Raw genomic sequence first — 13377 nt, 5'->3', positions numbered from 1 at the left:
GGTCTCCCTACGGCCCTACAGACTGCGGAGGCCCTGTTTATACACGTCTTCCGGCACAAGGGGGTGCCTGAGGACATAGTATCTGATCGAGGTCCCCAGTTCACGTCAAGGGTCTGGAGGGCGTTCATGGAACGTCTGGGGGTCTCGGTCAGCCTTACCTTGGGTTTTCACCCCGAGAGTAACGGGCATGTGGAGAGAGTGAACCAGGATGTGGGTAGGTTTCTGCGGTCTTATTGCCAGGACAGGCCGGGGGAGTGGGCGGCATTCATGCCCTGGGCAGAGATGGCCAAGAACTCCTCCACTAACCTCTCCCACTTCCAGTGCGTTCTAAGGTACCAGCCTGTTCTGGCGCCTTGGCATCAGAGCCAGATCGAGGCTCCTGCAGTGGACGACTGGTTTAGGCGCGCTGAGGAGACATGAGACGCCGCTCATGTGCACCTTCAGCGGGCCGTGAGGCACCAGAAAACCAGCGCAGATCGCCACCGCAGTGAGGCCCCGGTGTTCGCACCGGGGGACCGGGTCTGGCTCCCGACCCGAAACCTGCCCCTTCGCCTGCCCTGCCAGAAGCTGGGTCTGCGGTTTGAGGGGCCATTCAAAGTCCTGAGGAGACTGAACGAGGTTTGTTACAGGTTACAGCTTTCCCCCGATTACTGTATTAACCCCTCGTTCCATGTGTCTCTCCTCAGGCCGGTGGTGGCTGGTCCACTCCAGGAGTCTGAGGCACGGGAGGTTCCTCCGCCCCCTCTGGACACCGGGCGTATGCAGTTCAATCCATACTCGATTTGAGGCGTCGGGCGAGGGGCCTTCAGTACCTTGTGGAGTGGGAGGGGTACTGTCCGGAGGAGAGATGCTGGGTGCCGGTGGAGGACGTGTTAGACCCGTCGTTGCTGCGGGAGTTCCACCGTCTCCATCCGGATCGCCCTGCGCCTCGCCCTCCGCGTCATCCCCGAGGCCGGTGTCGGCGCACTGCTGGAGCAACTGTCACGACTTCCGCCAAAGTCGGTCCCTCCCCTTGTTCGGGCGGCGTTCGGCGGTCGACGTCACTGGTCTTCTAGCCATCGCCGATCCACCTTTCATTTTCCAATTGTTTTGTCTTTGTTTTCTACACTCCTGGTTTCATTCCCCAATTACATGTTCATGTATTTAACCCTCTGTTTCCCCCATGTTTTTGTGCATGATTGTTTCATTGTTCATTCGGTAGGTTATGGCTGGTTTTCGACGGGTGCTGTTTTCACCCGTGCATAATTGATTACCGTTTATTGTTGGTCAAGTGTATTGTTACCTTGTGCCTTTATTTTGAGTAAAGTACATTGCTCACTCATTCTGCTCTCCTGCGCCTGACTTCATGCACCAGCAACACCCACCTTCTGACAGAATCACACACCACAACCATATGGAGTCAGCAGGAGCAGACACCCCCGTATTAGGGGTCGAGGAGCGTGTCCAGCAGCATGCGGCCATGCTACAACATCTCGGCACCGCCATGGATCGCGTCCTGCAAACTATGGATCGCTGGGAGAGAAGAGGAGTTCCTCCACCAGCACCACCAAGGGCACCACTACTCACCCCTCCTTCACCCAGTCCCAGTGGGATTCAGCTCGATCTTCCGAGGGAGTATGATGGGACGGCTGCGGGATGTCAGGGGTTCCTACTCCAGCTGGAGCTCTACCTGGCAACCGTCCACCCGGCTCCTTCGGGCCGTGAGAGCGTGTCCACCCTCATCTCCTGTCTCCCAGGGAAAGCCCTGGAGTGGGCCAATGCCGTATGGGGGGAAGGAGAAGAGGTGTTGGACCAATTCGAGGATTTCACCCGCCGCTTCCAGGCAGTTTTCGACCACCCGCCTGAGGGTAGAGCGGCGGGTGAACGTCTCGTCCACCTTAGGCAGGGGACGAGGAGTGCACAGGAGTTCGCTTTGGACTTTCGGACCCTGGCCGCCGGCGCGGGATGGAACGTCAGGGCCCTAATCGATCACTACCGTTGTAATTTGCGCGAGGACGTCCGTTGGGAGTTGGCCTGCAGGGACACCACTCTCACTTTTGACCAGCTGGTGGACCTGTCCATCCAGTTGGATAACCTGCTGGCTACCCGTGGACGTCCAGATCGGGGTCTGTCGATTCCATCCCCCAGCACCACCGCTGGGAGGTGCTGCACTTAGGACGACCGGAGGAGGGGCCGGTACATGCACCATCTGTGGCCGCAGAGGGCACACTGCCGGTTGGTGCTGGGGAGGCTCCTCTGGGAGTCGAGGCAGCAGGCAGGGCACTCTCGTGTCACGCCAGGTGAGTCGGCACCAGGCTCACCCAGAGCCCTCTGTTGCAGACATGTTTTTGTATATTAATTTTCCTGAGTTTTCCCCGCATTCCCAGCATAAGGCGCTCGTAGATTCAGGCGCAGCTGGGAACTTTATTGACAGATCATTTGCCCATAGTTTAGGGATCCCTATTGTTCCAGTGGATATGCGCTTCCCTGTTCACGCCCTAGATAGTCGACCATTAGGGTCAGGGCTAATTAGGGAGACCACCGCTCCACTGGGCATGGTGACACAGGAGGGTCACAAGGAGAGAATCAGTCTCTTCCTTATTGATTCTCCTGCGTTTCCCATGGTGCTGGGCCTACCCTGGTTAGCCTGTCATGAACCCACAATTTTGTGGCAACAGAGGGCTCTCACGGGGTGATCACGAAAGTGCTCGGGGAGGTGTTTAGGGGTTTCCGTTGGTGCGACTACGGTGGAAAGTCCAGACCAGGTCTCCACCGTGCGCATCCCCTCTGAATATGCCAATTTGGCTCTCGCCTTCTGTAAGAAGAGGGCGACTCAATTACCACCCCGTCGACGGGGGGATTGTGTGATAAATCTCCTGGTAGACGCAGCACTTCCCAGGAGTCGCATGTATCCCCTGTCACAGGAGGAGACGGCGGCTATGGAAACATATGTCTCCAAATCCCTGGGGCAGGGGTACATTCGGCCCTCCACTTCACCTGCCTCCTCGAGTTTCATTTTTGTGAAGAAGAAGGATGGAGGTCTGTGCCTGTGTATTGACTATCGAGGTATCAACCAGATCACTGATAGGTACAGTTACCCACTACCTCTCATAGCCAGTGCAATTGAGTCAATGCACGGGGCGCGCTTCTTCACCAAATTGGATCTCAGGAGCGCTTACAACCTGGTGTGTATCCGGGAGAGAGACGAGTGGAAGATGGCTTTCAGTACCACCTCAGGGCACAATGAGTACCTCGTCATGCCGTACAGGTTGATGAATGCTCCATCAGACTTCCGGGCCTTTGTAGATGAGATTTTCGGGGACCTGCACGGGCAGGGTGTAGTGGTGTATATTGATGACATCCTGATATACTCCGCTACACGCGCTGAGCATGTGTTCCTGGTGAGCAGGGTGCTTTGTCGACTGTTGGAGCATGACCTGTACGTCAAGGCTGAGAAATGCCTGTTCTTCCAACAGTCCGTCTCCTTCCTAGGGTACCGCATTTCCACTTCAGGGGTGGAGATAGAGAGTGACCGCATTTCAGCCGTGCGTAATTGGCCGACTCCCACCACGGTAAAGGAAGTGCAGCGGGTTTCTAGGGTTTGCCAACTACTACCGGAGGTTTATCCGGGGCTTTGGTCAGGTAGCGGCTCCCATTACCTCACTGCTGAAGGGGGGACCGGTGCATTTGCAGTGGTTGGCTGAGGCGGACAGGGCTTTTGGTCACCTGAGGACTCTGTTTACCTCGGCTCCCATGCTGGCTCATCCGGATCCCTCTTTGGCGTTCATAGTGGAGGTGGACGCATCCGAGGCTGGGATAGGAGCCGTGCACTCTCAGCGCTCGGGTACGCCACCAAAGCTCCGCCCCGTGCCTTCTTTTCAAAGAAGGTCAGCCCGGCGGAGTGAAACTATGACGTGGGGGACCGGGAGCTGTTGGCTGTCGTCAAGGCCTTGAAGGTGTGGAGACATTGGCTTGAGGGGGCTAAACACCCTTTTCTCATCTGGACTGACCACCGCAATCTGGAGTACATCCGGGCAGCGAGGAGACTGAACCCTCGCCAGGCAAGGTGGGCCATTTTTTTTACCCGTTTTGTTTTCACCCTATCCTACAGACCAGGTTCCCAGAACACGAAGGCAGACGCACTGTCCCGGATGTATGACACAGAGGAGCGGCCCATGGATCACACCCCCATACTCCCGGCCTCTTGCCTGGTGGCACCGGTAGTGTGGGAGCTGGACGCGGACATCGACCGGCGTTACGTACAGAGCCCATTCCCCTCCAATGTCCAGCTGGGTGTCTGTACGTTCCGTCTGCTGTCCGCGACCATTTGATCTATTGGGTCCACACGTCACCCTCCTCTGGTCATCCGGGCATCGGTCGGACAGTGCACTGTCTTAGTGGGAAGTATTGGTGGTCCACTTTGGCTAAGGATGTGAGGCTTTATGTTTCCTCCTGCTCGGTGTGCGCCCAGTGCAAGGCCCCTAGGCACTTGCCCAGAGGGAAGTTACAACCCTTACCCGTTCCACAATGGCCGTGGTCGCACCTGTCGGTGGATTTCCTTACGGATCTTCCTCCCTCACAGGGTAACACCACGATCCTGGTCGTTGTGGATCGGTTTTCTAAGCCCTGCCATCTCCTTGCTTTTCCCGGTCTCCCTACGGCCCTACAGACTGCGGAGGCCCTGTTTATACACGTCTTCCGGCACAAGGGGGTGCCTGAGGACATAGTATCTGATCGAGGTCCCCAGTTCACGTCAAGGGTCTGGAGGGCGTTCATGGAACGTCTGGGGGTCTCGGTCAGCCTTACCTTGGGTTTTCACCCCGAGAGTAACGGGCATGTGGAGAGAGTGAACCAGGATGTGGGTAGGTTTCTGCGGTCTTATTGCCAGGACAGGCCGGGGGAGTGGGCGGCATTCATGCCCTGGGCAGAGATGGCCAAGAACTCCTCCACTAACCTCTCCCACTTCCAGTGCGTTCTAAGGTACCAGCCTGTTCTGGCGCCTTGGCATCAGAGCCAGATCGAGGCTCCTGCAGTGGACGACTGGTTTAGGCGCGCTGAGGAGACATGAGACGCCGCTCATGTGCACCTTCAGCGGGCCGTGAGGCACCAGAAAACCAGCGCAGATCGCCACCGCAGTGAGGCCCCGGTGTTCGCACCGGGGGACCGGGTCTGGCTCCCGACCCGAAACCTGCCCCTTCGCCTGCCCTGCCAGAAGCTGGGTCTGCGGTTTGAGGGGCCATTCAAAGTCCTGAGGAGACTGAACGAGGTTTGTTACAGGTTACAGCTTTCCCCCGATTACTGTATTAACCCCTCGTTCCATGTGTCTCTCCTCAGGCCGGTGGTGGCTGGTCCACTCCAGGAGTCTGAGGCACGGGAGGTTCCTCCGCCCCCTCTGGACACCGGGCGTATGCAGTTCAATCCATACTCGATTTGAGGCGTCGGGCGAGGGGCCTTCAGTACCTTGTGGAGTGGGAGGGGTACTGTCCGGAGGAGAGATGCTGGGTGCCGGTGGAGGACGTGTTAGACCCGTCGTTGCTGCGGGAGTTCCACCGTCTCCATCCGGATCGCCCTGCGCCTCGCCCTCCGCGTCATCCCCGAGGCCGGTGTCGGCGCACTGCTGGAGCAACTGTCACGACTTCCGCCAAAGTCGGTCCCTCCCCTTGTTCGGGCGGCGTTCGGCGGTCGACGTCACTGGTCTTCTAGCCATCGCCGATCCACCTTTCATTTTCCAATTGTTTTGTCTTTGTTTTCTACACTCCTGGTTTCATTCCCCAATTACATGTTCATGTATTTAACCCTCTGTTTCCCCCATGTTTTTGTGCATGATTGTTTCATTGTTCATTCGGTAGGTTATGGCTGGTTTTCGACGGGTGCTGTTTTCACCCGTGCATAATTGATTACCGTTTATTGTTGGTCAAGTGTATTGTTACCTTGTGCCTTTATTTTGAGTAAAGTACATTGCTCACTCATTCTGCTCTCCTGCGCCTGACTTCATGCACCAGCAACACCCACCTTCTGACAGAATCACACACCACAACCATATGGAGTCAGCAGGAGCAGACACCCCCGTATTAGGGGTCGAGGAGCGTGTCCAGCAGCATGCGGCCATGCTACAACATCTCGGCACCGCCATGGATCGCGTCCTGCAAACTATGGATCGCTGGGAGAGAAGAGGAGTTCCTCCAGCGCCTCCACCAGCACCACCAAGGGCACCACTACTCACCCCTCCTTCACCCAGTCCCAGTGGGATTCAGCTCGATCTTCCGAGGGAGTATGATGGGACGGCTGCGGGATGTCAGGGGTTCCTACTCCAGCTGGAGCTCTACCTGGCAACCGTCCACCCGGCTCCTTCGGGCCGTGAGAGCGTGTCCACCCTCATCTCCTGTCTCCCAGGGAAAGCCCTGGAGTGGGCCAATGCCGTATGGGGGGAAGGAGAAGAGGTGTTGGACCAATTCGAGGATTTCACCCGCCGCTTCCAGGCAGTTTTCGACCACCCGCCTGAGGGTAGAGCGGCGGGTGAACGTCTCGTCCACCTTAGGCAGGGGACGAGGAGTGCACAGGAGTTCGCTTTGGACTTTCGGACCCTGGCCGCCGGCGCGGGATGGAACGTCAGGGCCCTAATCGATCACTACCGTTGTAATTTGCGCGAGGACGTCCGTTGGGAGTTGGCCTGCAGGGACACCACTCTCACTTTTGACCAGCTGGTGGACCTGTCCATCCAGTTGGATAACCTGCTGGCTACCCGTGGACGTCCAGATCGGGGTCTGTCGATTCCATCCCCCAGCACCACCGCTGGGAGGTGCTGCACTTAGGACGACCGGAGGAGGGGCCGGTACATGCACCATCTGTGGCCGCAGAGGGCACACTGCCGGTTGGTGCTGGGGAGGCTCCTCTGGGAGTCGAGGCAGCAGGCAGGGCACTCTCGTGTCACGCCAGGTGAGTCGGCACCAGGCTCACCCAGAGCCCTCTGTTGCAGACATGTTTTTGTATATTAATTTTCCTGAGTTTTCCCCGCATTCCCAGCATAAGGCGCTCGTAGATTCAGGCGCAGCTGGGAACTTTATTGACAGATCATTTGCCCATAGTTTAGGGATCCCTATTGTTCCAGTGGATATGCGCTTCCCTGTTCACGCCCTAGATAGTCGACCATTAGGGTCAGGGCTAATTAGGGAGACCACCGCTCCACTGGGCATGGTGACACAGGAGGGTCACAAGGAGAGAATCAGTCTCTTCCTTATTGATTCTCCTGCGTTTCCCATGGTGCTGGGCCTACCCTGGTTAGCCTGTCATGAACCCACAATTTTGTGGCAACAGAGGGCTCTCACGGGGTGATCACGAAAGTGCTCGGGGAGGTGTTTAGGGGTTTCCGTTGGTGCGACTACGGTGGAAAGTCCAGACCAGGTCTCCACCGTGCGCATCCCCTCTGAATATGCCAATTTGGCTCTCGCCTTCTGTAAGAAGAGGGCGACTCAATTACCACCCCGTCGACGGGGGGATTGTGTGATAAATCTCCTGGTAGACGCAGCACTTCCCAGGAGTCGCATGTATCCCCTGTCACAGGAGGAGACGGCGGCTATGGAAACATATGTCTCCAAATCCCTGGGGCAGGGGTACATTCGGCCCTCCACTTCACCTGCCTCCTCGAGTTTCATTTTTGTGAAGAAGAAGGATGGAGGTCTGTGCCTGTGTATTGACTATCGAGGTATCAACCAGATCACTGATAGGTACAGTTACCCACTACCTCTCATAGCCAGTGCAATTGAGTCAATGCACGGGGCGCGCTTCTTCACCAAATTGGATCTCAGGAGCGCTTACAACCTGGTGTGTATCCGGGAGAGAGACGAGTGGAAGATGGCTTTCAGTACCACCTCAGGGCACAATGAGTACCTCGTCATGCCGTACAGGTTGATGAATGCTCCATCAGACTTCCGGGCCTTTGTAGATGAGATTTTCGGGGACCTGCACGGGCAGGGTGTAGTGGTGTATATTGATGACATCCTGATATACTCCGCTACACGCGCTGAGCATGTGTTCCTGGTGAGCAGGGTGCTTTGTCGACTGTTGGAGCATGACCTGTACGTCAAGGCTGAGAAATGCCTGTTCTTCCAACAGTCCGTCTCCTTCCTAGGGTACCGCATTTCCACTTCAGGGGTGGAGATAGAGAGTGACCGCATTTCAGCCGTGCGTAATTGGCCGACTCCCACCACGGTAAAGGAAGTGCAGCGGGTTTCTAGGGTTTGCCAACTACTACCGGAGGTTTATCCGGGGCTTTGGTCAGGTAGCGGCTCCCATTACCTCACTGCTGAAGGGGGGACCGGTGCATTTGCAGTGGTTGGCTGAGGCGGACAGGGCTTTTGGTCACCTGAGGACTCTGTTTACCTCGGCTCCCATGCTGGCTCATCCGGATCCCTCTTTGGCGTTCATAGTGGAGGTGGACGCATCCGAGGCTGGGATAGGAGCCGTGCACTCTCAGCGCTCGGGTACGCCACCAAAGCTCCGCCCCGTGCCTTCTTTTCAAAGAAGGTCAGCCCGGCGGAGTGAAACTATGACGTGGGGGACCGGGAGCTGTTGGCTGTCGTCAAGGCCTTGAAGGTGTGGAGACATTGGCTTGAGGGGGCTAAACACCCTTTTCTCATCTGGACTGACCACCGCAATCTGGAGTACATCCGGGCAGCGAGGAGACTGAACCCTCGCCAGGCAAGGTGGGCCATTTTTTTTACCCGTTTTGTTTTCACCCTATCCTACAGACCAGGTTCCCAGAACACGAAGGCAGACGCACTGTCCCGGATGTATGACACAGAGGAGCGGCCCATGGATCACACCCCCATACTCCCGGCCTCTTGCCTGGTGGCACCGGTAGTGTGGGAGCTGGACGCGGACATCGACCGGCGTTACGTACAGAGCCCATTCCCCTCCAATGTCCAGCTGGGTGTCTGTACGTTCCGTCTGCTGTCCGCGACCATTTGATCTATTGGGTCCACACGTCACCCTCCTCTGGTCATCCGGGCATCGGTCGGACAGTGCACTGTCTTAGTGGGAAGTATTGGTGGTCCACTTTGGCTAAGGATGTGAGGCTTTATGTTTCCTCCTGCTCGGTGTGCGCCCAGTGCAAGGCCCCTAGGCACTTGCCCAGAGGGAAGTTACAACCCTTACCCGTTCCACAATGGCCGTGGTCGCACCTGTCGGTGGATTTCCTTACGGATCTTCCTCCCTCACAGGGTAACACCACGATCCTGGTCGTTGTGGATCGGTTTTCTAAGCCCTGCCATCTCCTTGCTTTTCCCGGTCTCCCTACGGCCCTACAGACTGCGGAGGCCCTGTTTATACACGTCTTCCGGCACAAGGGGGTGCCTGAGGACATAGTATCTGATCGAGGTCCCCAGTTCACGTCAAGGGTCTGGAGGGCGTTCATGGAACGTCTGGGGGTCTCGGTCAGCCTTACCTTGGGTTTTCACCCCGAGAGTAACGGGCATGTGGAGAGAGTGAACCAGGATGTGGGTAGGTTTCTGCGGTCTTATTGCCAGGACAGGCCGGGGGAGTGGGCGGCATTCATGCCCTGGGCAGAGATGGCCAAGAACTCCTCCACTAACCTCTCCCACTTCCAGTGCGTTCTAAGGTACCAGCCTGTTCTGGCGCCTTGGCATCAGAGCCAGATCGAGGCTCCTGCAGTGGACGACTGGTTTAGGCGCGCTGAGGAGACATGAGACGCCGCTCATGTGCACCTTCAGCGGGCCGTGAGGCACCAGAAAACCAGCGCAGATCGCCACCGCAGTGAGGCCCCGGTGTTCGCACCGGGGGACCGGGTCTGGCTCCCGACCCGAAACCTGCCCCTTCGCCTGCCCTGCCAGAAGCTGGGTCTGCGGTTTGAGGGGCCATTCAAAGTCCTGAGGAGACTGAACGAGGTTTGTTACAGGTTACAGCTTTCCCCCGATTACTGTATTAACCCCTCGTTCCATGTGTCTCTCCTCAGGCCGGTGGTGGCTGGTCCACTCCAGGAGTCTGAGGCACGGGAGGTTCCTCCGCCCCCTCTGGACACCGGGCGTATGCAGTTCAATCCATACTCGATTTGAGGCGTCGGGCGAGGGGCCTTCAGTACCTTGTGGAGTGGGAGGGGTACTGTCCGGAGGAGAGATGCTGGGTGCCGGTGGAGGACGTGTTAGACCCGTCGTTGCTGCGGGAGTTCCACCGTCTCCATCCGGATCGCCCTGCGCCTCGCCCTCCGCGTCATCCCCGAGGCCGGTGTCGGCGCACTGCTGGAGCAAATGTCACGACTTCCGCCAAAGTCGGTCCCTCCCCTTGTTCGGGCGGCGTTCGGCGGTCGACGTCACTGGTCTTCTAGCCATCGCCGATCCACCTTTCATTTTCCAATTGTTTTGTCTTTGTTTTCTACACTCCTGGTTTCATTCCCCAATTACATGTTCATGTATTTAACCCTCTGTTTCCCCCATGTTTTTGTGCATGATTGTTTCATTGTTCATTCGGTAGGTTATGGCTGGTTTTCGACGGGTGCTGTTTTCACCCGTGCATAATTGATTACCGTTTATTGTTGGTCAAGTGTATTGTTACCTTGTGCCTTTATTTTGAGTAAAGTACATTGCTCACTCATTCTGCTCTCCTGCGCCTGACTTCATGCACCAGCTACACCTACCTTCTGACACCCCGTCTGGGATAAGGGAGGCCTTTTGCTTTTTAGTAGGCCGTCATTGTAAATAAGAATTTGTTCTTAACTGACTTGCCTAGTTAAATAAAGGTTAAAAAAATATAATATTAATTAGGAACAACTTCCTAATATTGAGTTGCAAACTCAAACTGGTGCGCCTGGCGCCTACTACCATACCCCGTTCAAAAGCACTTAAATATTTTGCCTTGCCTATTCAACCTCTGAATGGCACACATACCCAATCCATGTCTCAACTGTCTCAAGGTTTAAATATCCTTCTTTAACCTGTCACCTTCCCCTTCATCTACACTGATTGAAGTGGATTTAACAAGTGACATCGATAAGGGATCATAGCTTTAACCTGGATTCACCTGCTCAGTCTATGTCATGGAAAGATGTTCCTAATGTTTTGTATACACAGTTTAAATTGTATAGCCTGAACTGCAATGGTGCATTTGTGATATTTAAATAGTGAATAAATAGATCTACTTCTTGTACAAGCTGGTGGGCAAGCTGAAAGACAGAGCATTCCGTGCAGCGGAAAGGAGGATAAAGGACTGTGTGAAGATGCAGCAGAAACACCACCAGCGGCTGGAGAGAAAGTTCCTGAAGGAGGGCATAGCGTCGGATAACTCAGACGCCATGAGTTTCTCTAGTTATAACAGCAGCAGCACGCTAAGCCGCAAGCTTCCTCAGTTCAACACTGTCACTTCCAACATGCCATACTCACAGGTCAGAGGTCAAAAGCATTTCTTCCCTGCTACTTCACTGTCAATTTCTCATGAATGCATTTCATATTATTTTGATAGTCAATGGCAGTTTGAGTAAATCATTTGATATTGTTTTACGTTCCCTGATGAATAAGTTTATGAGTAAGCTCAAGAAATTTCAGCTATTGATCATTGTCCTTTTTCATATGTCAAGCTCTGTCTTGCTTTACATTTAGTAAATTACCTGTTTAATGTCCTCTCCTGAGTCCACGTTTCGATCTTTGCAATCTATACAGGCCACTGTACACTCCACAGCCAAGGGGAGGACCAAGATTCACAAGAAGCTAGAGAAGAAGAAACAGGTGGACGGCACCTTTAAGATCTACGAGGATGGGAGGAAGAGTGTTCGCTCGCTGTCTGGCCTTCAGCTTGGCCAGGACGTCATGTTCCTCAAGCAGGTACAACAAGTAGCTACTGTATGTAAAGACATAACATCCAAAACAGTTGGTTCTGACTAATGGAAAGTTAACTTTAGAAAATAAACGCACTCTATTCTTCCAAACCCATTACATTTCCCACAGGCTTAGTGCTGAAACCTGGGTTATTTCCATTACATTTCCCACAGGCTTAGTGCTGAAACCTGGGTTATTTCCATTACATTTCCCACAGGCTTAGTGCTGAAACCTGGGTTATTTCCATTACATTTCCCATAGGCTTAGTGCTGAAACCTGGGTTATTTCCATTACATTTCCCACAGGCTTAGTGCTGAAACCTGGGTTATATCCATTACATTTCCCACAGGCTTAGTGCTGAAACCTGGGTTATTTCCATTACATTTCCCACAGGCTTAGTGCTGAAACCTGGGTTATTTCCATTACATTTCCCATAGGCTTAGTGCTGAAACCTGGGTTATTTCCATTACATTTCCCACAGGTTTAGTGCTGTAATCTGGGTTATTTCCATTAAAATTATTTCTCTTCATTGATGTTCCTTCAACAGGGCACTTACGCCAACTCTAAGGACCGCTCGCGCCTCAACATCCGGGACATGTTCCCTCACCACGGCAACAACCACGATTACCATGACAACGACCACTACGATGATAACGAACGTGCCGACACCATCTCCCACATCTCCCGTGCCATCAGCGACCCGGTTCTCCATGAGGCCGCCTATTCCGAGATCAGCACTGACTCGGGCCGTGACTCCCTTTTCACCCGGCCCGGTCTTGGAACCATGGTGTTCCGACGGAACTACGTCTCCGATGGCCTCTTCGGCATTGGAGCCCGGGACGAGGGTTCCGTGGCTGGCTCCGAGCCGGTGGGCCGTGCCCCTAACGTCCGCCTCCGTGGCCGTCTCCCCCGGCGCCAGCCCAGCCTGGATGATGCAATAAAGATAGACAGCATCGTGAGCGCCCTGAGCCTCCAGGAGAGGAACCTGCAGGGGCTGCCCTGGGAGGAGGCTGACGTGGGCCTGGACGAGGAGCTGCCCTGGGAGGAGACTGACGTGGGCCTGGACGAGGAGCTGGAGCCTGAGAGCGGACGCCTGGAGACTTTTCTGGCCTCCCAGAGCCTGGGGGAGTTCATGCCCATCTTCAGGAGGGAGAAGATTGACCTCGAAGCCCTGTTGCTCTGCTCAGACCAGGACCTGACCTCCATACACGTCCCACTGGGACCCAGGAAGAAGCTGCTAAAGGCTTGTAAGAGACGGCTGGACACCCTAGAGGAACCAGAGGGCATCAAGGACACTGAGCTCTGATGGTCAGTATTACTGTAGAAATTACTATATGAAGTCTATAACCGGCAAAGCACGTTACTTTGTTAAACATGGCTCAAACAGCAGAAGGAATCAAGGACACTGAGCTGTGAGGGTCAGAATTATATGATTTCTATGACAGGCAAAGCACGTTACTTTGTTAAACATGACTCAAACAGCAGAAGGAATCAAGGACACTGAGCAAGGACACTGAGAGGGTCAGTACAACAGACTTCCTTCCTATGTGTTTGTAGCTAATAGATAAATAGGGCC

At 54.9% G+C, this 13377-nt stretch overlaps 1 protein-coding gene across 1 annotated transcript in view; it reads left to right on the top strand.

The window, feature by feature from the left end:
* Nucleotides 1–13107, top strand: part of LOC106589873 (pre-mRNA splicing regulator USH1G-like) — a 30896-nt gene extending 17789 nt beyond the window's left edge. The window contains exons 3-5 of the mRNA XM_014180282.3: nucleotides 11141–11371; nucleotides 11646–11807; nucleotides 12349–13107. Coding sequence (XP_014035757.2) covers nucleotides 11141–11371; nucleotides 11646–11807; nucleotides 12349–13107 — 1152 coding nt within the window. The remainder of the gene's footprint in view (nucleotides 1–11140; nucleotides 11372–11645; nucleotides 11808–12348) is intronic.
* Nucleotides 13108–13377: the final 270 nt, after the last annotated feature.

Source organism: Salmo salar, chromosome 28, assembly GCF_965601325.2.
Source record: "Salmo salar chromosome 28, fSalSal1, whole genome shotgun sequence".
In the NCBI taxonomy this organism is placed as follows: domain Eukaryota; kingdom Metazoa; phylum Chordata; class Actinopteri; order Salmoniformes; family Salmonidae; genus Salmo; species Salmo salar.
Note: the sequence above shows the minus strand (reverse complement) of the source record. Positions and strands in the feature narration are given on the sequence as shown.